The sequence below is a fragment of the Arachis hypogaea genome, chromosome 13, assembly GCF_003086295.3.
Source record: "Arachis hypogaea cultivar Tifrunner chromosome 13, arahy.Tifrunner.gnm2.J5K5, whole genome shotgun sequence".
Taxonomy (NCBI): Eukaryota; Viridiplantae; Streptophyta; class Magnoliopsida; order Fabales; family Fabaceae; genus Arachis; species Arachis hypogaea.
The window spans coordinates 135696140-135721506 of NC_092048.1; the positions used below are offsets into that span (position 1 = coordinate 135696140).

At 32.8% G+C, this 25367-nt stretch overlaps 4 protein-coding genes and 1 long non-coding RNA gene across 14 annotated transcripts; 3 read left to right on the top strand and 2 right to left on the bottom strand.

Annotated features, from left to right (window-relative positions):
• The first annotated feature begins 1129 nt into the window (after positions 1-1129).
• LOC112791804 (RNA-binding motif protein 25) lies at positions 1130-6965 on the top strand. 10 transcript variants are annotated; one of them, XM_025834780.3, is made up of 9 exons: positions 1131-1988; positions 2268-2472; positions 2678-2725; positions 3199-3455; positions 3558-3710; positions 3982-4390; positions 4551-5225; positions 5304-5902; positions 6500-6965. In XM_025834780.3, exons 4-9 carry the CDS (start codon positions 3201-3203, stop codon positions 6746-6748), a joined length of 2340 nt encoding a protein of 779 aa, XP_025690565.1. In that variant the 5' UTR covers positions 1131-1988; positions 2268-2472; positions 2678-2725; positions 3199-3200; the 3' UTR covers positions 6749-6965. The 10 variants fall into 10 exon arrangements, with proteins under 10 accessions (XP_072068819.1, XP_072068820.1, XP_025690565.1 ...); XM_072212722.1 differs by having other exon boundaries at positions 1200-1988; positions 2376-2472; XM_072212721.1 differs by having other exon boundaries at positions 1202-1988; positions 3004-3455.
• An 844-nt stretch (positions 6966-7809) lies between these two features.
• LOC112791807 (probable serine/threonine-protein kinase PBL1) lies at positions 7810-11053 on the top strand. The gene is made up of 8 exons (XM_025834781.3): positions 7810-8731; positions 8971-9012; positions 9101-9214; positions 9312-9410; positions 9710-9931; positions 10001-10116; positions 10216-10476; positions 10722-11053. The coding sequence occupies exons 1-8, from the start codon at positions 8074-8076 to the stop codon at positions 10911-10913; spliced, it is 1704 nt and encodes a 567-aa protein (XP_025690566.1). The 5' UTR covers positions 7810-8073; the 3' UTR covers positions 10914-11053.
• On the bottom strand, positions 9611-10756 carry LOC140178029 (uncharacterized). Its single transcript, XR_011870036.1, has 3 exons — positions 10619-10756; positions 10186-10464; positions 9611-9958 (listed from the first exon to the last, which is right to left on the bottom strand). It is a non-coding gene; the product is annotated as an uncharacterized lncRNA (long non-coding RNA).
• A 4695-nt stretch (positions 11054-15748) lies between the features above and the next one.
• On the top strand, positions 15749-18529 carry LOC112791808 (probable xyloglucan endotransglucosylase/hydrolase protein 33). Its single transcript, XM_025834782.3, has 4 exons — positions 15749-16461; positions 16541-16641; positions 16770-16978; positions 17913-18529. Exons 1-4 carry the CDS (start codon positions 16230-16232, stop codon positions 18286-18288), a joined length of 918 nt encoding a protein of 305 aa, XP_025690567.1. The 5' UTR covers positions 15749-16229; the 3' UTR covers positions 18289-18529.
• Positions 18530-20624: 2095 nt separating this feature from the next.
• LOC112791810 (benzaldehyde dehydrogenase, mitochondrial) lies at positions 20625-24584 on the bottom strand. The gene is made up of 11 exons (XM_025834783.3): positions 24287-24584; positions 23576-23713; positions 23261-23403; positions 23003-23156; positions 22683-22912; positions 22466-22555; positions 22021-22194; positions 21791-21928; positions 21337-21474; positions 21181-21242; positions 20625-21107 (listed from the first exon to the last, which is right to left on the bottom strand). The coding sequence occupies exons 1-11, from the start codon at positions 24351-24353 to the stop codon at positions 20834-20836; spliced, it is 1608 nt and encodes a 535-aa protein (XP_025690568.1). The 5' UTR covers positions 24354-24584; the 3' UTR covers positions 20625-20833.
• Positions 24585-25367: the final 783 nt, after the last annotated feature.

Genomic DNA, 25367 nt, shown 5'->3' on the forward strand with positions numbered 1-25367 from the left:
AATTTTAAAAATATTTACTAAAATAAATATTTTTTTTATCTCGAGATAATTTTACATATATTTCGTTTATCGTGTAAATGAAATAATACAGATATATGCGATACGTGTCTCGTTTACAGTGTAAACGAGATATATGTATTTTAAAAAAATTGAAAATAATAAAAAAATATTAATAATCTAAACTTTTGACATGCAATTAGTATATAAAAAAGTTAGTAAAAAAGATTAAAATTATATGTTTGATCAATTTTAGTCCTTTTAAATGACAGGGAATTAGGGATTAACATATTTGGAAACTATTAAACTGTTCATTGTTGATACGGTTACCTCTTTTCTAACTACCCACGGTTTAAAAATTTTAAAAATAATTTAAATACACGTGATTTATTTAATGACTCATTTAATGCATGTCACTACTCTATTAATATATAATATGAAATCTTTTTTATTTAAATTATATTTTAAATTTGTATGTACAATAAAATTTATATGTACTCTCGTACAAAAAACTAGAAGGAGTGAGTAAATATGGAAGAGAGCAAATATGTTACCCACTATTAATAATGAATAGTTACAAATATATTTCCAGCACATTATTAATATATTTGTTTCTTCTATATTCACTTACTTTTTTTCGTTTTTTTTGGTTGTACGGGAGTACATATAAATTTTATGGATAGTTAGAAAAGAGGTAATCGTATTAATAGTGAACAGTTTAATGATTTCCAAATAAACATGTTAATCCCTATCGTTTAAAAAGAACTAAAATTAATCAAATATATCCATTTAATCTCTTCTACCAAGCCTTTTTATGTACTAATTGCATGCTAAAGTTTGGATTATTGATATTTATTTACATTATAAACGAGATAAATATCTGTCGCATACATCTGTCTTATCTTGTTTATAGTGCAAAATTATCTCGTTTACAATATAAATGAGATAAGAGAGATATTTTTTTCTGTAAATATTTTTTAAATTATTTATTTTAGTAATTATTACATTTATTTAATTTATAAAAATAAAAATCCCTAATAATAGTATACCATATTACTTTAAAAGTAGTCACAAAAAAAAAAAATTACTTAAGAAGTAATTTAAAAGAGAGTGAATCAACTAGGGGAGCACCCACCAAAGCATTCTTATTCCCTCGCTCGTTGATCAGCAATAAAAGCATGAAGCACTCCTGAGCGAAACCTCGTCATTGTGATTTGTGAACGCCGCGAAGCAGCAGATCACAAATTCGCTCCCAATATAACCCTCGACAGCTTTTAACTGAACCTCTACCTAGGGCACGGCACGGCACACAGCAATTTCACCACCACTAACATTGAAAACCAATAATAACTGAATTCCAAACACAATTCACGTAACCAACCCTTACAATCTTAATCTTATTCTTCTTCTTCTCTTTTCCATGGCGGATCCCGCCTCCTCTCCCGCCGTAACCCTAGAACCCAAACCCCAGCACACTGAATCACAACCTGATCCAGCTCCACCTTCCACATCCCTATCTCAATCTCCAGCTCCCGCAAACCCTAATCCCAATCCCACTCTGCTCTCCGCGCAACCGCCCGCGCCGCCGTTGCAGCAGCACCATCCCACCTTCTCCTACGTGCCTCCTCAGGTCTCCGCTGGACCTCCCTTCGCGCCTCCCGCCGCCCCCTCCTTCCGGCCGCTGCCTCCTCAGGCACCGCACTTCTCCCCGTTGCCAAATCCATCCGGAGGCGCCGCTCCGCCGAGCCTTGCCTACCAGAATCCGTCGATTCCACCTCCTGGTGTTAGCTCTGCGGCTGCAATGGCTCCCGGCGTCGCCTCTGCTGCCGGTGGCGTTGCGGTTCCGGTGTCTGTGCCGCACATGCAGCCAATGATGTCGTATCAGGTTCCTCCCGGCCAGCCCGCCATCCCAACCCTGAGACCGCCCTACGCGATGCCAAACGGTTACGCCGCTATCCCGGGTGCTCCTCAAACGGCTGTACCTCCCGCTGGTGGGTTTTGTTGCTTCCATAGTTCAACTGTTTATTATTGTTAATTGCTCAATTATTATTATTTTTGTTGTTGATATTTTGTGATTATGCGTGTTTGTGCATTTAGTGCTTGTTCCGAATCGTTGATGTCAATGTGATATGTTTTTGCTTGCGTTAAGATTGATAGTTAGTAGTACTTTACTAGCACTTTGAAATGTAAGGAGGCTGTTGACTGTTTCAGCAAAAGACAAGGAAAAGAAAACCTTTTTTTTTTTACTGGTACATCTTATAATAATTCAGGATTTCGTAGTGTGGGAGGAGTTTGTTTCAGATGAATTGGGGAGGGATTAAGAAAAGTTGTTGTTGGTCGAGAAAGGGGTATCGATGACAGGATGTTTTCTCCTACAGTGTCTTGACTCTCTTGATTGAATTCGGTGAGAAAGGTTGGGAGGCTTCATATTGCTTACAGACCTACATCTACAACAGTACAACTCGTTTAAATTTGGTATGCACGTGTTTGCCAGGTTTCTTGCTTTGTCTTTTACTAAAATTGGAAATGAAAGTTTACAAAGAGTGATACTCACAATGGGAAAATAATATTTGTTCTTCTGTCGATGTAAATAATATATGGTTGTGTCATGCTCATTTTAGTAGGCTACTTTGTGCTAGTTGTAAGAGTACTTTCCCTTCAATGGTTTTATGAATTCCAGAAGTCGACCATGTTTGCAACTGAATGCACGTTGGCCTTGTGTGCTAAGGTATTGCAATCTTTTCAATTCTCTATCTTTCCTCTATTGCACTTTCATTTCCCATTTTTAATGCTGCGAGTTAAAAGAAAAACTTAGAATTCAACTAGAATTTCTTCTTATTTAAACCAAGCGTACATGAGACGAGGATAGTCTCATGTCACACATGTGCTTTGGTTGATGGGATAGTTTGAGAAGCCCACTATATTACAAGTGATCTAGAAAAGGTAAGTGCTTTCTACATAACCGTAAATTTCAAACTCGATAGTATTTCTTAATGTTTTCTTCAGGTTGTCATTTCAGCTGGTGATTGTTGGCTGTGCTGCCATCTCTATTATGCTTTTGATGTGTGGTAACAGCATTCCATTGTTCTTGTCGCATTTTTCCACATATATCCTTAGTGTTGTATTGATTAGGTTATAATGCACATCCATTTATGACCCTTTCTAATATATTTGCATAGATGTTTTTGTATATCTGTACAGGAATGCCTCGTTATCCTCCTCCATATGGAACTATGGTTCGTCCTGTATATCCTCCTCGAGTACCTGGAGCGGTTAATGTTCTCCCGGTATCACGTCCCCCTGTTGCAGGGGTACCTCCAGTTCGCCCTATTATTCCTCCTGTTGTCAGACCTGTGGTTGCTCCTAGTGTTACTCCAGCTGAGAAGCCACAAATCACGGTTTATGTTGGCAAGATTGCACCTACTGTGGAAAATGATTTCATGCTTTCTATTCTTCAGGTAAGTTGTGACTATTTTGTCCTTGTGTCTGGGGAGTGGAGGTTTTTTTTATATTTTTTTTTGGTATACAACATTTATTAAGACAGTTTTCTTTCTCTGAAGTTATGTGGACCAGTTAAGAGCTGGAAACGTCCTCAGGATTTATCGAATGGAACGCCTAAAAGCTTTGGCTTTTGTGAGTTTGAGACTGATGAAGGGGTTCTTCGTGCCTTGCGTCTTCTTACTAAATTAAATATTGATGGGCAAGAGCTAATGGTATATCTTCATTTTCATAGCACTTCTTTCTTTTGCTGTTGTGTTTACATTAATCTTGTTATCAAATTACTTGAAATTGTCTGTCACTATGAATGATAAAGGGTTAACTCGGTATTTTATTTGTCATTATACAGTTGTTCCTGCAATCCTTTTGCTTTGACAAGAGCTGTGGTTGTCTAAAAAAACTGAACTTGTGCATTACTATTCTCCATTTTCTTTTTCTGATTGGTTCTATATCTGAGCCATGCATCCTTTTATATTTGGTTGACAGCTGAACATCAATGAAACTACGAAAGAACATCTGAAGCGGTATGTTGCGAAAAAAACTGAAGATTCAAAGAAAAAAGAAACCCAGGTAGCAGGTGCTGAAAAAGATGATGAAGGTGCACAACCTTCTGATGGTGGTGGGAAATCTGATGCCGAGGACTCAAAGAAAGAGGATAGTGATTCACATAACAAGGAATCCCTTGATTTCGCTACCTTCGGCATTGTCACTGATGATGATAGGGAAGCTGATCGAGAGGCTTTGGAAAAGATTACGAACATGATAGAGGAGAGGTTGAAAACAAGACCTTTGCCTCCACCGCCTGCACAGACGCCTGGTGATGGCTCTGCAATAACTTCAGAACAACCAGCTAAAACAAGAGATGGAGATTCTGATGAGGCTATGGGGAGGAATGGTGAGATTTATTGTAGACAAAAGTCGCATTATCTATTTCTTTTGATACGTTGAGATCATATTATATCAATGAGATACATTGTCCTCTGCAGTTCTTTCTTTTATTGCTTTTCCCTCCCTTCTGAAAAATTTATCAGGAGATTACTGTTCAATTTTTGTAGAAGGAAATGAAGATAAAACTGAAAAAGATGCAAACAGTGACATCAAACAAACTAGTGAACATGATAAGCCTGAGACCCCTGATAGAAGGCATGACAGGAGAAGCAGAGAGAGGGACCGAGATAGGGAACTAAAACGGGAAAAGGACAGGGAGCTTGAAAGATATGAACGAGAAGCAGAGAGGGAACGTATTAGGAAAGAAAGGGAACAAAGAAGGAGGATTGAGGATGCTGAGCGTCAGTATGAATCATGTTTGAAAGAGTGGGAGTATCGAGAAAGGGAGAAAGAGAAAGAGCGCCAGTATGAAAAAGACAAGGAAAAAGAAAGAGAACGCAAACGGAGAAAGGAGATACTATATGAAGAAGAAGATGAGGACGACGATTCAAGGAAGCGGTGGCGTAGAAGTGTATTAGAGGAGAAGAGAAAGAAGAGATTGCGTGAAAAGGAAGACGACTTGGTTGACAGACAAAGAGAAGAGGAAGAAATTGCCGAGGCCAAGAAGAAGGCAGAGGAGGATCAGCAACGGCAACAGCAGAGAGATGCACTGAAACTGTTATCTGACCATTCTATAAATGGTGGTGAAAAAGCCATGGCTACTGAAGAGGCTGCCAATGAAGTAAAAAATGTTGTTACAGAACACAATAATGCAGTTGATTATAATCATGAAGGCCATATAGGTAATTTTTATAAGCCTTATTCTCTGTTATTTCTTTTACTCTCTCGTTGTATTAACAATCGGATGCTTTACATGGCAGGTGATGTCAATTCACTAAACGCTATGAATGATGAATCAGGCATGGCATCTGTCTCAGAAAATGATGCACGATCAAGTGCAAATGCTCCTGCAAAGAAGTTGGGATTTGGTCTAGTTGGGTCCGGAAAAAGAACAACTGTCCCTTCTGTTTTCCACGAGGAGGAGGATGATGATGCACACAAGGACAAAAAAATGAGGCCTTTGGTTCCAATTGATTATTCAACTGAGGAACTGCAAGCTGTTCAACCTACTGCCGCTGGGCCAACACCTCCAAATTTGGCTGCTGCTGCAGAATTTGCAAAGCGTATATCCAGTGCTAATCTCAAAGAAGAGAAGCTTGATGGAGAACGAGATAGAAGTAAGCGTTCAAGTGAGAAGTCTAATCACCGAGACAGGGACAGGAGTGATGAAGATGGCACCCACAACAGAGATGACCACAAGGAGAAAACTGACCGTGACAGAGATCGAGATCATGGATTGGACAAAGTAAAGACCTCGGATAACAAGAGACTCTTGGATGCAAAACAGTTAATTGATATGATTCCAAAGACCAAGGAGGAACTGTTCTCGTATGAGATAAACTGGGCAGTGTATGACAAGGTATGTGATTCTTAACTGTGGATGCATTTGGACTTGTGCGATTACTTGCTCTTGATATATCTGGAAGATGTTTGTTTACCTCTTTCCCATATGGTGCTGGATAGAAGATGGGTACAAGCCCTATTTTTAGGGGTGGTAGGGGCGGGTTTTGGTGTGGGAAGAAAGGTTGAACATATTCTGGTTTCTGTTAGAGTATATTTTTGGCATCGTTATTGGGGGCACCATATGAAAAGTGTTGAAACTTTTAAAAGTTATGAAGATTCTGTAGAATGATTTTACAAATAACTTACCACAATACGTTTAGAAGGAACACCATAACCTATTCTTCATAGTCTATTTTGTGCATTTTTTTAAGAATTGCAAAACATTAATAACTGGATAGAGTGCACAATGGATGTACTATGGAGTATTGACTATGGATAGAGGAGTCCTAGACAATATTTTTGGGATTGAAATTTTTGTGCTGATTGAGTTTAAAAATTTCTTGCATTTATTGTCATTTATATTTTGGTGGTTTGTCTTTGTGTTGTGTAGCCGATAAGAAAAAAGAAAAGTTCATTGTGCTCCAAATTGTTGACTTAATATCTTATTTTTCAGCATCAGTTGCACGATAGAATGAGACCGTGGATTTCAAAGAAGATCAAAGAGTTTTTGGGGGAAGAAGAAAATACATTGATAGATTACATTGTTTCCAGTACACAAGAACATGTGAAAGCATCCCAGATGCTAGAACGTCTTCAAATAATTTTAGATGAAGAAGCTGAAATGTTTGTTCTCAAGATGTGGAGGATGCTTATCTTTGAAATTAAGAAGGTAGAGACGGGGCTTGCTTTGAGGACGAAATGATGATTTCTCTCAGGATTTTAAGTTTAGAGTTCTGCTGGATTGAGATTTTTACCACCGTCCCCATGTCTTCATCCTAAATTGTAAATTAATTGCATGACCGGTTAGCCATAAACAATTTAATGTAATTTTTTCCGTCTGTACTGAATACTGATCCAAGATTCAATTAGGCTTTTGGATAAATTCGTTTCCTTTAATGAGAAGGCTGCACTTTTTGTCATGTTGAGAATAGTGTAAAAGTTAGAACTTCGGTGTTGGCCGTTTTTATTTTGTTTGTCAAGTGAAGTAGTGAACAGTGAACAGTATATAGTCCTTGGCTGCATGAAAGAAAGGGGTGTCACCCTAACTTCATAATGATTACACTCTCTGATCATAAACAATTTGAGTTGTCTAATTTTGCTTTGAACGTTACTCGGACTTGTGTTGATAGCTTTGGAGATGAGAAGTTGAGAACGTGGAACAGAATATGTAATAGTAGAGTAGAGTAGAGTAGAGAAGAGAATAGTGCAATCACTATTCATATTTTGTAAAATGATATTCTTTAGCCATCAGTGTAGAGTAGAGTAGAGAATAGTCTTGAAATGGAGAGGGTAAAAGAATTAAAAATTTGTGGATGGATTTTTGTTGTGTGTTTTTGTCATTCTGAATATGGTGGCTATTCACTTATTCGTATGAAGATATAAAAATAATAATAAAAATGTAGATATGCATTGCATTAAATAGTTCAATGTTGACAATTTAACTATAAAAGAAGTAAACTATATATCCATCAAAGATTGAATTAACTTGACAAAGCTATCCAATAGATTACTAGTTTTATCGAATGTTTTGGGTGATTTTATTAAATTAATCCAATATTTGATGGTTAGAATTATTCGTCCTTAGTCTTTCATGATAAAAAAACAATAGTTTAGAATTATTCTTGCTTAAATCTTTTTTTTTTTTCAATGCATGAAACAACCGGCATTTCTTGTTTTTTATCCTATATGGAAATGTAACAAGCACACGCGTAACTGAAAATAGAAATGTTACACACATAAATTCCAAATGCACGGCAATTCATTAGAAGCGGCAGGTTGAAAACTACATAATTTTTTGCTGAAGAGAGGAAAATGACAATAAGGACCACCTTGAAGCCATTTGCTCAATTCTCATGCCTTCAAGTTCACATAACTCCAACTCCAAGCTAGCCTATCTACTACTTGTATTAATAATTTGTAAAATCTTTCATATCCCTATCTTATATATATTGGTTTCATCTAAAAAGTGTCATAATGTTTGACATTTTCATAGTTTAGTAACCATTTATTGTTTACATCGAAATCAACATGCAGACCATGTTAGATTTCTCAAGCTCTAATGTGATAATGATGTTTCAATGGAAAGAATTCATGCTTTTATTCATTACCTTTATTCTTTTGTGTTCCCAAACTTATTCTGCCAGCAGCAATTGTGTCTTTAACATTCAATACTCTTCAACCTTGAGTAACTCAAACTGTGAACATCATAGTTGGGGAGGATTCATCAATACTTGTTGTCAACCACTTTTTGATGATTATCTATATGCCTTGGGGCTTCATGCCAACAAAACTGGAAAGATATTTTTGAACCCCTCAGAGCAAGAAAACTGCTTCGTGCCGGCGAAGAATTTTAAGCTCTGCGGCGGGGTCAAGAAGTTGACAAGGGGAGCCGGTGGTTGCTCTGATTACACTGTTATGGATGTCACCAAGAAGCTTGGTGAAAATTTAAGGAGATTAGATGAAGATTGTATGAATGACAAGCCAAATGGAAACTGCAGTTCATGCTTGAAATCATGGGAGGATATAGTTGTAAGATCAGAGGATACAAAGGAATCAGAATCAGAGAGTTTCAGTGATGATGTTTGTAGGTTTGCTGTTCTTATCTCAATGACAAGCATCAAAGTTTATGATAGAGAATCAATTCAGAAAGTTTATAAATGTATAGGGGGAAACACCATTTCTGAAGGTGAGGTCTTAAACTATAGTTTGATAGTGTCTTTTAAGATTTTAGTATACATATTAAAAATTCATTAAAATTACATAATAGTTACTATAAGTAAATTGTAAAAATAGTTATTACAAGTTAATGGAGATCATTATAGTAAGGCCTAAGGGTAACACTAGAAAGAACAAACTAATTCAATTATAAAACTCAAACAACAGATGTTTATAGACTTAATATGCATGTTGATGAACCTCTCACAGATAAGCAAGAAATTCAAGCAAAGGGGGGCAATGCTAAGCCAGGTATATAGTTTCAGCCTTATAACATGTGAGACATAAATTCTCTCCTTAGATTCATAATAGATTATGTAAAAGAATATGATGACTACAGGTCTCAAGATTCTAGCCTTTGCTTTAACTGGAGTCACAGTAGTAGTACTTCTTGCAGCACTTGCATTTTTTGTCAGAAGAAAAAGAGGTGCTACAACTCCCACATTACTAGAAGGTACTCATGAAAAAAGAGCCTTTTAAATTTTCTTTTATGGTCCTGAAACATTTATTTCCTTATCTCTTATTTGACACCATGATATGATGTAATTCAGTTTATGAGGATTCAGCATCAGTTAAAATAACTTTGAAGGATGTTTATGTAGCAACTAACAATCTCAGCGCCGCGAATTTCATTGGCCAAGGTTCGGCAGGTAAGAATATGCCTTGAGATATATGGGATTTGATATCATCAGGTAAATAATATACAAGTTCAAGAGTTTTGATTAACAATGTTGATGATAGTTTTCTGTATTTACATTTATGATCAGATTAAGTTAGAAAAGAAAGCTGTCTTCATAGGAATTGTACCATAAACTACACAATGATGACAAGGAAAATGATAACAGTCATGTTCATATCAAGCTGAGATAATAATATTATTCATGAATCATAAAACCTGTAACATGAAATAAAAAGATTCTCCATTTTTGATTTTTTGTTTCAATTCCAGGGAAAGTGTACAAAGGTATACTCTCCAATGGTCTACATGTTGCAGTGAAGCATATTACCAATGGAAGTTACATGGAAACATTTGTTAGAGAAGTGAAAAGCCTTTCCCATGTTAAACATCCGAACCTTGTTACGCTGCTCGGATACTGCGAAAACAATGAATCTGAATGCTTCCTAGTCTATGAACTGTGCTGCAATGGAAGCCTGTCACATTGGCTATTTGGTACTTACTTTTCCTTCTAAGCTTCCTCTGTCCATACAAGTTCTTGAACTGATTAGTTAACTGTGACAGACTATGATAAAGTTCTTTCATGGATTCAAAGACTAGAGATTGCTGTTGATAGTGCAAGAGGCCTCAAGTTTCTACAAAACTACCCAGGTGGCTGCATTGTTCACCGTGATATAAAGGTAGACAATCTTATCTGGGATTTTAAGTCCATTGAATCTTAAGAAAGAAGCTAGTCAAATAGAACTCACATTTCTTTGTAATGTATGGTTTATGATCAGCCAGCAAACATTCTTCTTGATGCCAATTTTCAAGCAAAACTTTCAGACTTCGGGTTGTCCAAGGTTATGGATGTGGATCAATCCTATGTGAGCTCCGAAGTGAGAGGAACATTTGGTTATATAGATCCTGAGTATAGGACAAATCACCATGTGAATGCCTCTGGAGATGTTTACAGCTTTGGCATAGTGTTGTTGCAACTTCTATCAGGACAAAGGCTCCTTCACAGCAATTTTCACAGACCAATGTCACTAAGTAAAATGGTGAGAAATCATAATATCAGTAATTTAGTATAACAGTTGATTGATGATTTACTAACCAAAAAATAAAATGGCCCACAAAAAAATTTCAAGGACTAAAATTGTAAAGACTAAAGTGTACATAGCAATTTTAACACTAAATTACCTTTGACATTTTTTATGATCCTAGGATGTGTATCTGACAAACTAGATCTATAAGTACCAAACTAACATTTACCCCTAATCCATTCATGGATTTGCTTTTTCAGGCCAAAGATTCTGCTAGAGGTGGCGATATTTCAGAATTTGCAGACCCTAAACTCAATGGAGAGTATTCTGTAGAAGCATTTGGCATCATACTGAAGCTAGCTTTGTCTTGCATAGGGCTCAAGGAAGAAAGGCCCTCTATAACAAAAGTGTTACATAGTCTAGAAAAGGCACTAGATATCTCATCATCATAATAATCACACTCTATTACATTATCTAGAATATATGATCAAGGAAAGAACAGAAATTGTTGTATAAACAATAACAGAATGAGAGACAGAAATGATCTAGTATTATTTGAAATAATAAGATATGAACAACTATGCATTTATCTGTTTTCTAGCCACATAAAATACTATGTGAAGCATGTTTTATATATCAAAATAAATAACCAAAAAATAGAAGTTATTAAGCAGCTATAGAACTTGGCAGATTAAGCAGTAATTAAGCAGAGGCACAAGCTGGCAAAAAAGTGGAGTTTTGATCTCTCTAGTTTCCATGCTTTATTTTGGAAAGTATATATGAAGCCATAAGAAGAAAAACATGTTCTTAAAATTGAAAATAACATACAAACAAACAAAAGCAGATCACATATTTTACTTGAAGAAGAACAGAAATTGATTGTCAGACATAAACAAACAAAAGTAAATCTTCTCTCATTCTTCTTGAATTGTGAAAACTACTTGGTCTATAGGGCAGTTTCACTATTTATGTAGGCATAAAAAAAATCCTAAATAGTTGATATTTAATTATATTAAAAAATATCTTATCTTATCGCAAATGATTTGTTCCTCAAGACTAAATAGCCTTAAAATAAATTCAAATATTAATAATAGCAATAATATCCAAATTAAATCAACCCACATATTTTGCAAATCATATCCATATCTCTAACTTGCATATATGAAATCCAATTAAACCGAATCTATTTTAAATAACTACGTTACGTGTATATTAAATCTACTACCTGTATTAAATATATTTTGATATATAAAATATACATTAAAAATAAATTAAACACTGTATATATTTATTTTACAATTCTCAATTCAGATCACATATCATTTCCTAACTATTTATTCTTCGATTGATACAGTATGTATACAGTATCAAAACTATCATAACAAGTGACGAAGGATATTAGTCGAAAGAAAGAAAGAAGGAAATAAAACAGTCCAAAAATATAAAATTTAATAATACCTGATGCAAACCTAATTTATAGAGAAGTCTACATCATACTATCATAGTCCTGTATCGAACCAAAATGATAATTTCAACTGTCACATTTTATTGCGTAATGAAAAATTGACTAATACCTATGCCAAATTACCTATTTATAGACACACGGGAAATCTATTTTTAAAGATTTAATTACTATGTTAAAGCTATCAATTGAGAAAATAAAAAAATTATTTAATTTTTAATATATTTATTAAAATAAAAATATTAAATTTTTTTTATTAATAATAAATTTAGTTTATGCCCTAAATAAACTCCTATTATTAATGTTTGATTTCATCTAAAAAATACTTGATATATAATCTTGAATAAAAATTTTTAGAAAAATATTCAAAAGACTATAATTTTATGTTATATTGATCAATAATTTTAACTAATAATTCAATATTTTTAGTTCAGTAGTTTAATATTATATTTTTTGTCAATACTTTTAAATATTATTGATTAACTACTTGACTAAAAAAAATAAATTCTACTCTCTTCTGACATTCTTCAAATCTTAAAATACCAATGATAAAAAAAACCATGAAATTTTAGAATTGAGCTATAGCTCAAACATAGCTTTCAACATGGATAAAGATCAAGTTGAGACTGATCATAATAACACTAAACTCCAATGGGTGACACCAACATACAGGTGATGGAGACTTCAACCCTTCCCCCTTTATATATATATATATGCAAGCTGGCCCAACTTGCACACTTTTTTGTCCATGCTATCAATAATATTGTGTGTGATGGGTTGTGACCTTTTTATTTTTCTTCCAATTATTCGCCGCCTTTAATTAGTTTAGGAATATTTCTCCATTTAGGCTAAATATATATTTGAGAATAAAAAAAATTAAAATTAAAAAATTTTTTAGTAAATATTTTAACTTTCCCTAGTAAGATTATTTTTTTAGAATATATTATTGTGTTTCTCTCTTTAAAAACACATACATTATTTATATAGATGTGCTGTATACTTGTATGAGCCAAATAAAGAGTTAAGATTGTTTTTTTTAATAGAAAAAATAAAATAAAATAAAATAAATATAATAATAATAGAGTGCGCTTTACATTTAATAAAAAAAACAATAAATTGTCTAATAATAATAATTGAAAATGCGCCATCCTATTGGATTTCATCTCCATCTCCATCTCCATCTCCATCTCCATCTTTAGCTTGTTTTTTTCTTTGGTTTTAGCTATTTATGACCGAGAGAGAAGAGAAAAGAAAAGTAAATTGGGCGTGCCATAAATCAGCATATAACACCATTACCACCGCCTTCAATTCACAATGTCCTTTTCCCTTAATGGGATGCATGCAACATTATTGCAACTTTGCAACCTCTTCCATTATTTATTATTACTTTAAAATTTTTTCAATATATAAAAAAAGAATTTAGTTAACATATATTTTAAGAATACATGATAAATTTATCATAAAAAAATTTATATTTTGTTATTTAATAAATATATTAAAAATTTAAATATTTTATATTTTTAATAAAAACTTTTAAATTTATAATTTTAATCTATTTCTAGATAAATGTATAAAATAATAATTATTTATTAAAAATACAAGTACTAAAATATTTTTTATTTTAAAGATTTATTTAATTTATATCTAAAAGATATATATTAAATTTTTAAAATAAAAAATTATTAAAAATATAAAAAAATTAAATTTTTAACATATTTATTTTTATTTATTAAATAAAAATATTTAAATTTTTTTTATTAATAATAAATTTATTATGTATTTTTAAAATGCATGTTAATTAAATTTTTATTTTAATAACAAAAAGTTACTAAAAGGATAATATTTTGCATAAAATATATGTATAACTGTAGTATTTTGTTGTTTTTAATATTTTTATTTTATAAATTAAAAATTAATTTATTATAAATCTAAATTTTATTTAAAAAATTGTGTATAAATGATTATATATACAAGATAAAATTTAAATTTTTGATATTTATTTAATCGAGGAAGTGAATTCATCTGAATCAATTCAAGCTTGTTAGACTGTTCAGTCTTTAAGTCGTATCAGATTCCTCTGCATGCCAGCTAAGTCACTCCTGTCAGATTTGGTCACTTTCAGACATAAAGATACTTTGACATTTTTTGTTCTCTCCCTAACCATGCAATGCAAATCATTCCTCATTACTTATTAGTCATTAGCACTATACTATATATCATTAAATTAATTAATCAAAGTTCATGGATCCCTCATTTGATTCTCTCGAGTTATTTATTTAACTGTTTATTTACCTACCAACTACCCAGTTTGGAATCACCAGGGCATTTATATATTGCTGGATTTTTGGACTGAAAGAATCATTTTTATCATTGTATGCCATGACAATTCAATTTAATTCAATTTCAGATATGTAAATTTGATGGGCCATTACGTACGACTCAATGAATACGAATTTGATTAAATTTAAATTTTAAAAAATTTGATTTAAAATAAAAGCAATAAATTTACATTACTAACATGTCAAAAAAACAAATAATATATGTTAAAATGTTTAATTTCCTTTTAAAGCACATAAGAATTTTTCTTATTCGAATTCCACTGGTAAAAGAAAAAAAATCCTAACAAGTTTACTAAGATCCAAATCCTTAACTAACAAAATGAAAAATAAATTATTTTGTAATGATGAGTTAGAAGGAAAAAGTGATTATGATTGATTGAAATGCAAAAAATGATTAGCAATGGAATCAAGACGTACGTACACGCTTTGAAGTTGAATCATGAATGAGTTGCTTCCAATCGGATCACAGCTCCCATTACAAGAATGGGAAATTGAGAACTCCATCCACTGCGCCTAAAGTCTTTATCCAACTTAAGTCAAATTATGGACCTCTTTCCATTCATTTTTCTCAATGTAGTCAATGTACAATTCTTTGAAACTGTATGTTCATTTAAATAAAAAAATTAATTTTCTTTGTTTTAGTAAAAATACTTAATATAAACGCACATTATTATTCCCACCTAAAACTCCTATCTTGAAAATGAATATCATAGCATATTTCATAACTTTTATTAATAGGTGGAGATCACTCGTTCAAATATCAATAATCGAATGAAAGAGATTTATTCTCCTTTAATCAAATATCAATAATTTTATATCTGTCTTAAATAAGAAAAAGAAAAAAAAGGTTCTAAAATATTGATCAACTATACCATTACCATCGAAATGCTTACAAAACTTACTTACAAACAACTCCTTAATATCCCTTTTTATTGCCTATACATTACTCTACCAAGGAAAAAGACTTAATACTTGTTTGAACGTCGTTATTTTGATAAAAAAAATTTTAATAATTTTTTTTAGTGTATTTGATAAATTTTTAATAGTAAAAGTAAAAATACTAAAAAAATAAAAAATATTTTTTTTGAGAAGTTGTAATTTACATCTTTTTTTAAAAGATTTTTTTAAAATTATTTTTCATATAATAAATAAATAAATAAATACTTTTATATCATTATATCCAAACATAATTGATAGATAAAAAGATTTTTTTGTATGAGATATTCCAATATAAAATTATTTTTACTTTTTCATAAAATCTTTTAAAAAAAGATAATTCAAAATTTTTTTTTTTAAAAAAACTCACCCAAACAAACTCTTATACCAGTTGTTATTACCATCAGTTTTATTAATATAAACCATACATTAAAATTGGGCACAAATAATATTTTTCTGCCAAATACTAAAATACCAACATTTTTAGCCAAAAAAACAGATAATTGATTAGTATTAACTTAAATACAAGAAAAAACATTAACTATTAAATATTTTTGATCAATTTAGATTGTCCAAGTAGTGAGCTTACTCATCTACTATATTGGAATTTAAATTTAATCCTTATACTTGCAATAATTCATTGTAAAAAAACTACTAATATTTTTATTTAGTTTTTAGTTTTTATGTAAGAAATAAGAAGCATGCGGGTGAGACTAGGAGTGAGGGTGCCCATCAAACATTAAACAAGATGTCTCACCCGATTTCCATGCTCCCCCTAACTTTAAGGCCAACCCTACAGAGCAACAACCCTGCCAAACGCCCAAACCTAAGGAAATCATACTCACATGACTCCTTTTGATACATTGCCTTTACCATCCAAATCAGATCACTTATTAACAAACCCCAAACATATACATATAAAATAGCCAGCTACAAAACAACTAAGCAAAATAGATTAAGTATTAAGCCACCATCACCACCACACCCCAATATATAGGCCACATTTTTCTACTCATAATACACTACTAGACATGGCACTAATTTGGCAACTCAAGCTTCTCTTCTCACCTCTCTTAATAATCTTATTAGCAAACGTGGTTTCTTCACGCACTAGGCCCTTCACAGCTCCAACTGTGACACCCTTGACTAATTCCTTCCCTCGTGTCCCAATTGATCCTAATTTTTCTAATGCTTTTGGGGCCTCCAATATCAAGCTTCTTGCTAATGGGACCATGGCCACTCTGGCTCTCGACAAACTCTCAGGTGCGTCCGTTCGTGCCTGTTAAGCCGCTAGTATTATATAATAATCAATTCTTCAAACATGATTATTCTTCTATTGCAGGCTCCGGATTAGTGTCCAAAAGCAGTTACTACTATGGATTCTTCAGTGCTGCAATCAAATTACCAGCTGGTATATCATCTGGAGTTGTAGTTGCCTTCTATGTAAGCTACCTAATAATATAAATAAATAATATATCTTAAAATAAAAAATAAGTCAAAGCTTAGATATTAGTTTATAATTAACAGAAAATCATTGTGAAACTAACTAGATAAAGTGTTGTATATACCAGTTGTCTAATGCAGATAAATTCCCTCATAACCATGATGAGATTGATATCGAACTTCTTGGGCATGACAAGAGGAACGATTGGGTTATCCAAACAAATGTGTATGCCAATGGAAGCGTGAGCACTGGAAGAGAAGAAAAGTTCTACTTCTGGTTCGACCCGACAAAGCAGTACCATTACTATAGCATCTTGTGGAACAGTTATCATACAGTGTAAGAACCTTAATCACTAATCATCTCCTTCACCAAAACAGAGTAATCTCGTATAGCTTCTAGAGTTTTTGGTATAACAAATCATCTTGGATGACGTGTAAATCATTTTTCACTAGTATACATAAATTTTTTCCTAAAAAACAAAAAAATTTTGGTAGAATCTTATGAAAAGTCATTGAAATTAATAATTAAAATTAGTGAATAATAATTTAATTAAATATATTAAATTATCTAATCATTCTTAATAATCAACTTCACATAAAATTCACTTCATGTAAATCTCTATCAAACATACTTTTCTTTAAGTGAATCTAATTAAATGTCATTATTAAAAAAATTTTATATGATCGTAACAGTAAATTAAAATTTAGATAAAATATATTTTTTATTCTTAATGATTGCGATTATTTTTAAAAATACTTCGACCAATTTTATTCAATTTTATTCTTAACGTTTTCTATTAATTCAATTTTATCCCTAATTTTTTCGATTTATGTCAAAATTACTCTTATTATTAGTTTTTAATTTTGTCCTTGACATTTTACATGAAATTAACGTCTAGAAATAATTTTAAATGTAACTAAATATTAAAAATATTCTTAAAAAAAAATAAAAACAAAAGACATAAATTATTTTTTATTTTTAAAATTAAATTGATATATTAATTAGGTTTTGTTAAGTAGACAATAGTTTTTGTAAAACATTAGGATAACTATATGCACACCTAGTGACTTGAACATCTGTTAACTGTGCATGAGTAAATCAAGTCAAAAGAAATAACCATCCATTTAAAAATAATAAACATAATCATCTACATACCTATACATATTTATTATTCACATAATTTAGTATTAATTGTGTACCTATGCTTTTCAATATTAATATTATACAAGTGGAGTAGTTGTGAAAAGAATTGTAATTTGAATTTTTGTAGGTTCCTAGTGGACAACATTCCAGTGAGGGAATTCATACACGGGTCTGTTTTCCCATCAAAACCGATGTCGGTGTATGCAACAATATGGGATGGTTCAGAATGGGCCACACATGGTGGAAAATACCCTGTTGATTACAAGTATGCACCATTTGTTGTTTCATTCTCAGAGATGCAACTCGCTGGCTGCACTTCTGATCCATTAGCATGCTCTAAATCCACCCCTTCTTCTGGTGTAGACCCTGTTAATGGACCTCAATTTACCAAGCTATCCCCACAACAGATGGCAGCACTTGATTGGGCTAGAAAGAAGCTCATGTTTTACTCCTATTGTACTGACAAGAACAGATATAAAGTCATGCCACCAGAATGCCACTAAACACATAAATAAATATTTTTAACTATTCTTTTTTCTCATACTTATACTTTTCCATTTTTTTTTAATTATTTTTCTTCACCTGAGTGGGGAATGGGGAATAATAGTAATGTTGTGGTTTCAATAGAACATTCAATATGGTCAAGTCAATGTATAATGCATGTAATTTTATGTATGTATCTACAATAACAATACTTCATATATTTATACACTCGCATTCAAGTTTCTTCACATAGTTGTGAAATAATGATGTTAACTTTCTTGTGGTTTCTTTCCTTCTTCTACTTATGAAAGGTAAAAGTCTTCAATACCAAATTATAGTTACTAGTTAATTAATAGTAAACTCTATTGCCATTTTTACTTTACATTGAATTTTGATATTCACATACCCAACTACCCATGTGATGATGCCCATGCCATGTTGTGATCACATCAAAATGTTGGTCCCCTAATGATAAGAAAACATGCACAGAATATGTTACCAATTCAGAAAAATACAGTATGGCCATTTTGGGTTATGTGTTTCTAACTTTTATAAAGGCACATGTTAACTGTTAAGGGATTGAAAAGTTAAATTTGATTTTTTTTAAAATATAAACGTTGTCTTTTTTTTTTATATATATATATACACTAAAATAATGTATATAACATTATTCTTATATTTATTTATTTATAATATAGATCCTTAAAAAAGCATGTTGCTGTGACTTGTAATGATATATTGGGTGCATACCATGTGGCATGTGCCCAGCACAGGGGTAGATCCATCCGAATAGAACGTTGAGAATTGCAGATTTCAATAACAACTTTAAAATTATTTTAATATCAAACTTTAAAAGATGAAAGAAGAAAGTAGACAAAGAGTATAAACACTAAACAGAAACCTTTTTTTTTCCCCTTCCTTGGAACCTTCGGCAATCGGCAGCAGTAAACACAGCCTAGACCAGCCAGAGATGGCTAGTCACTCTCATAGCATATAGCCATGTGGGACACAAGTCTTAAAATAGAGATTAGAGATTTTGAGTCCTCTTATTATCTTTCATGTTATCTTTTGGAGAAATTTTTTTTGTGATATACATTTTTCTAGTATCACAAAATAATATATATTGTACACAAACCTGAGTAACACTTTGTATTTTATGGAAAATGGTATACTTTATTTACTTATCTATCTATTTGTTATGAGATAATAACATGAACTCAAAGTCAGTGTTTTAACTTTTAAGTCTAATTAATCGCCTTCTTTTTTTTTTTTTTTTTGGGTCAGTAGTCTCCTACTTAATAACAGAGTTAGGTTATCTGATTGAGTAAATAAAAAACCAAAAACAAAATCTAATAGTCCTTTGTGTTTTCTTTTTTGGTCATGAATAGTCCTCTTATATCTTTCTTTTCTTTCATTTTTTATTGGTTTACATAGTTCCAGTCCACCACTTACAGCATCGACTCAAGTTTCTTGACCAGAAGTTGTTTTTTTGGCTTAACAAAACCCAAACAATGCAAAAATACTTTCAAAAAATATCTTAAGACACTCCCTTTTTGGGTCCAAAGCCCAATGTCTTGAGTTGGACTTATCCGCATAACGGCCCAAATTTGATAAACAAGAGAAAAGGGGGAAACTACTCCGTTATACTACTATTACTAGAGAAAGCGCACCAAAAAATAAAAAATAAAAAACTGAGAGAGAGAGAGAGAGAGAGAGAGAGAGAGAGAGTACTCCTTAAACTTAATACTGAAAGGTTTGACCGTTTGACAGCTTATTTTGGAGAAGTCACTAAAATCAGCAACTTCAGAGTTAAAGTAATTTCAAGAGAAAATTTAAAAACAAGTGGACAAGTGGTAAGAGATTTATTATGGAGTTGAAGGTTTAAGATGTTAACTAAAGAAGTATAAGGCGAAGAATGAAGGAGAGGAGGAGGCGTTTGGTAGTTTAATTTCAACTAGTGGAGGTGCACTTGTTATTTTAGATGAGACGTGAGTAAGGTTGGATGATTTGTTGTTTCGGAACATTTCATGTTGTTGACTTTTTTTTATCGTGTTGTTAAAAAAATAAATTGAAAATTACAAAAAATAATTTATAAATTTAAGAAGTGAGGAAAAAGACAAGACACACGTGGAGGATGTATCAACACAGAAAGCGACAGAAAGAGATGGCAGTAACTGTGCCGCCAGGGCTCAACTCACGAGGCTCCCACACACTCCCACTACTCTGACTCTCTTATCTACATTCAATAGTACATGTTTCATAGGTATCTCTTTTATATTTAATTATAACACTTAAATATGATAAGTGTTAGTGTGATTAACTCTGACATTATGGACCATCCCCATCAAGGCAACAATTGAAAATCTCTCTCTTTTTTATTACATTGTGGAAGAATTCTAGGGAGAAAGGATAGAGATAAAAGACTAGAGAGTGGTGACAACTTACAAATCATAAACAATGTCACATGTGTACAAAGCAAAAAAACACAAGAAAATTTTCATTATCATCATGATTGGAGTTCCTCCTATTTATTGATGTATAGTAGTAAATAGTAATGGCAAATGCCTAAAGCCAAGCAGGGTTCTTCAAAGGGGTAACAACTGCCTTGACTTGCAAGTAATTCTTGAGGCTGTACTCTCCCTTTTCCCTTCCCTGCCCACTCATCTTGTAACCACCAAATGGAATTGCTGCATCAAATGTGTCAAAGCAGTTCACCCAAACTGTTCCAACTCTCAACGCTCTCGTCAGCGTGTTCGCCGTGTCTATGTTCTTCGTGAACACCCCTGCCGCCAGTCCATACCGCGTGTTGTTCGCTCTTTCAATAACCTCATCGAGGTCCCTGAGATTATTAACACACATATTAGTCCAAGAAACAAACTTTACCATTATATCAAGAGAACAAGACACATTACTTGAATTTTAGTATGGATTGCACCGGGCCAAATATTTCTTCCTTTGCAATCAGCATGCCATCCTGTTAATTGTAACAAAATACAATTAATGTCACTAAAATTGTTGTACTTCAGCCTCCATTTATAAGATGGAAGAGCAACTACAAGATGCTATACCTCAACATTTGAGAAGACGGTAGGCTGAACATAGAAGCCCTTGCTGCCAAGTCTATCTCCTCCGGTTTCTAGTGTAGCTCCACTTTGAACGCCGGATCTGATATACTTCAGTATCTTCTCAAATTGTTCAGAATCAATCTGATGGTTGTTATCATAAATGAAATCATCAGTATAGCCACGCATTTCAAACAACTCGCATCTTGAAACAATGGAATATGAAATTGGCAGCAATGTAGCATTCTATGTGCATTTCTATACTCAGAAGCATCAAGTATATAACATTGCAATCACTAAAACATTTAAGACTTTTCCATTCATCAGTAATTGGCATTTGAGTTAACTTAGCATATAATTGATAACAAATTGTCACTATTTCACACTAAAAAAGACAGTTCAGAAAAAAGCACTAAGCACAAGCATGAGGTTTTATGAAAAGGATTATTTGAAATTTTACCTGAGGACCTTGCTCTATTCCACTCTTGAATGGATCACCAACAATACGTTTCAAAGCACGAGCCTTTGCTTTCTCTACAAACTCGTCATATACACGTTCATGTACATATGTCCTAGACCCAGCACAGCAACATTGTCCCTGGATTTTTTAAAGAGAACCAATCAAAATCTGCTTAATCCTATGGAAAGATAATTGTTTATGTCGCAAGAATTCTATATTTATAAATATACCTGATTAAAGAATAAGGCAAAGTGTGCTAGCTCAACCGCCTGATCTACATCGGCATCCTCACATACAATAAAAGGAGATTTTCCACCAAGCTCCAAAGTTACTGGCTTAAGATTGCTTCTAGCCGCTAGCTCAAGGACAACTTTCCCGGTATCAGTAGAACCAGTAAAGGCAAGCTGCGAAGGAAGCAATTGTCCAAAATTCAGGCTATGAAGACATTATCATGTCTAGATGTCCGATAATTAGATGGGGTAAAAATCAAGTACTAAACACTGAAATTGAAAATTTAATTGCAATGAAATTTGTTATAGAATTTCATGGGACTACAGGGGACATGGTCTGAAGTATATTCTTGGCATCTAGTTGACTACAGAAGAAACTTATTTTAGTAACAAAACATCAATAAAATGAATCTAATGCCACTGCAGAATTAAAATATTTTGGCACCTTATCCACATCCATGTGACTTGCAAGAGCAGCGCCAGCAGTGGGACCAAAGCCTGATACCACATTCAAAACACCTTCAGGAAGTCCAGCCTGCCAAACAGATTATAAATTTGGAAGAAAGATTGATCATCAAAGCTATTTTAATTTAAACTACGCCTCTTTATATCTTCCAAACCAGTAAATGAGCATGGTTCCATTTATAGAGAATATGTCCCACCTCATGAAATAGTTTTGCTGCGTACAAAGCAGACAATGGTGTCTGCTCAGCGGTTTTGAGAACAATTGTATTGCCACAGGCCAATGCCGGTCCAACCTTCCAAGCAAACATGAGGAGAGGGAAATTCCAGGGAATGATCTGACCAGCAACACCGATCGGTTCGTGCAATGTTTGCACATGATATTGCCCATCAGCCGGAACGGTCATACCATGGATCTTATCTGCCCAACCTGGAGAACATCAAGATTAACAAATTTTAGCATTGTTGCTCATAAAATGAAAGGAGGAAGAGCAATTTCTGAATCCCTTAAGTTACTTACCAGCATAGTACCGGAAAAGGCGAACAAGCATTGGGATTTCAATCTGAGCAGATTGTTCATATGGCTTCCCATTATCCCAGGTCTCAAGTGCTGCAAGCTCATCATTGTGCTTCTCAAGCAGATCGGCAGCTCGCAACAATATCCTTTGCCTTTCCTATACAAAATCAAAGTAAACATAAAGGGATTTTAAGCGGATAATCATACAAAGATTATATACTCATAAAAAGAATAAAATAAAGGTCCAATGGTATGAATTACATAGGCTGTCATCTTAGGCCATGGCCCTTGATCAAATGCCTTTCTTGCGGCTGCAACTGCTCTATCAACATCTTCAGAGTGACCCTCAGCAACATGAGCAATCACTTCCCCTGTTCTTGGATCCAAGGTTGGAAAAGTTTTACCTGATACCAAAGAGGAACCCCAACACTATGGTAAGATACCCCCCACAAAAAAACTTCAAAACACTTTTTTTCCTCTTGGCAGTAAAAGATGCAAACTTTATGATTTTCATGTCCAACTATAGTGGAAAAAACAAGATCAACAATAAACACAAAAAAATATTGGAAAGCTCACCAGAAAGAGCATCAACGAATTTCCCACCAATCAGGAGTTGGGTGTGTTCTACTTGCACTGCTGGTTTTATTGGTTCTTCTTCAAGGGCAGTGGCAGTGCTATATCTGCTGAATCCTGCACCAAGGTAACCCTTCCCACCTGAAAGATTTCCATTTTCGTTCCAAACATCCAAAACAAAAAGGTCAACGCCTTTGTAAGGCCTAAAAGGTAAAACTTTTTATTGAAAATCCCAAATCAAAAAACACCAACCCTTATTTATTTATGACAAAGCTGAAATAAATGCCATGAAGATGAGTTAATGAGTTGTAGCCTTCAGAATGTTACACCCCATAGACCCAGATACAGTACTAAAACTGAAAAGTACAGTGGACAAAGAAAAAACATAGGAATCATCGGAATAGTGGTGGTGGTGGTGGTTGATGAAAGGGACAAAGCAATCAATGAACTCTCTCTCTTTCCACCCTTTTCCCCCATTTTTGCCACACGTGTTTATTTTCACCAAGCTCCTATTAAGTTTTGCGGCGATCTTTATCATCATTAATGAAAACAAACCTAGTAAGCCAATTTCGATAGGGAATCAAATGGCAAGAAAAAGTTATCATTTTTTGTTTGTTGAAAATGATGGGGCAAAAACAAAAACAAAAAACAAAAACGAGGAGCTTTGAATTTACAGCGTAAAAAAACTTGAAGGAGGAAAAGAAGCAAGTATACCTCGCGAAAAGAGAGAGGCGGAGGAGCGAGAGAGAAGCCTGGAGATCCTGGTTGAAGAAGAAGCCATGGTTGGTTGGTGAATGAAGAGTTGTGAATGTAAGTAATGAGTAGTACTAGTATTATTCCCTTATGAAAAAATGAAAATGAAAGGGCAGTCTTTCACTCACTCATATAATGCATGACATGAGCAACCAAACTTGTTTGTTTTGTATACAGTTTTGCCTCTCATGCTTTGCTCATTGCCTTTCACATTATTGTAGATATTTTCTTTCCATTTGCTTTTACTTTTCCATTATCAACTTAATATTATTTTATTGGATAACTTATCCTTTCTTCCATTCAATCTAGGTGATTAATTCTTTTGCCGCAATAGTCATCCATTTAAGAAATAAAAAATATTTGGGACATACTTTGAGAACTATAGAATTATAGATAGTTGGAACTTGGAAGTTGTTTTATGTTTTTTTAACATCATTAATTATTACTAGAAGAAATACATAATATTAAATATAATAAGTATATAATTATAAATATAAATGTTAAGTTAAATAATATAACTTTCAATTATTATATATATTTTTTCTTAAGAAATTTTAACCCTTTTGATTAAGGGATTGAGCGATTGGTGATTTTAAAATTATTATATATTATTTAATTATTATTTAATAATGTTATATATACAGAATCAATTATCAATTGTATATAAAAATATATATTTAATATATAAATATTTTATTATTATTTTATTATATATAAATTTGATTATTCTTATGATTGACTATTTAGTTAAAAGTTATAAGAATTAATATGTATAAATATATATAATTACATACTAATTTGGTAATTAATTTTAGTATTATAAAACGTTTTTTAAAAATATTACGTTAAATTTATAGTTTTTTAAACTGAATTTGTAGTTAATAAAATAGTGCATAATTGAGTGACAAAATAATTTTTTACACATGGTCAACTCATTCGAATTAAATCTTAATAGCATACTATTTGGTAACATGAGTTTATTATCTTAAGTTCTTAATTATTAGAGAAAAGGATAAATTTATCTCTTATTTTTCGGTTCGCT

Bases quoted from the DNA above. Each gene is read 5' to 3' on its own strand.
- LOC112791804 (XM_025834774.3), top strand. From the start codon at position 1,418: ATGGCGGATCCCGCCTCCTCTCCCGCCGTAACCCTAGAACCCAAACCC. The intron at 1,989-3,198 runs GTGGGTTTTGTT...ATATCTGTACAG, and splicing joins AACGGCTGTACCTCCCGCTG to GAATGCCTCGTTATCCTCCT. The intron at 4,391-4,550 runs GTGAGATTTATT...CAATTTTTGTAG, and splicing joins TGAGGCTATGGGGAGGAATG to AAGGAAATGAAGATAAAACT.
- LOC112791808 (XM_025834782.3), top strand. From the start codon at position 16,230: ATGGCACTAATTTGGCAACTCAAGCTTCTCTTCTCACCTCTCTTAATA. The intron at 16,462-16,540 runs GTGCGTCCGTTC...CTTCTATTGCAG, and splicing joins GGCTCTCGACAAACTCTCAG to GCTCCGGATTAGTGTCCAAA. The intron at 16,642-16,769 runs GTAAGCTACCTA...TGTATATACCAG, and splicing joins GAGTTGTAGTTGCCTTCTAT to TTGTCTAATGCAGATAAATT.
- LOC112791810 (XM_025834783.3), bottom strand. From the start codon at position 24,353: ATGGCTTCTTCTTCAACCAGGATCTCCAGGCTTCTCTCTCGCTCCTCC. The intron at 23,404-23,575 runs GTGAGCTTTCCA...CTTTGGTATCAG, and splicing joins ATTCGTTGATGCTCTTTCTG to GTAAAACTTTTCCAACCTTG. The intron at 22,913-23,002 runs GTAAGTAACTTA...GATGTTCTCCAG, and splicing joins CCTTTTCCGGTACTATGCTG to GTTGGGCAGATAAGATCCAT.
- LOC112791807 (XM_025834781.3), top strand. From the start codon at position 8,074: ATGCAGACCATGTTAGATTTCTCAAGCTCTAATGTGATAATGATGTTT. The intron at 9,013-9,100 runs GTATATAGTTTC...TGATGACTACAG, and splicing joins GGGGGGCAATGCTAAGCCAG to GTCTCAAGATTCTAGCCTTT. The intron at 10,117-10,215 runs GTAGACAATCTT...GTTTATGATCAG, and splicing joins TTGTTCACCGTGATATAAAG to CCAGCAAACATTCTTCTTGA.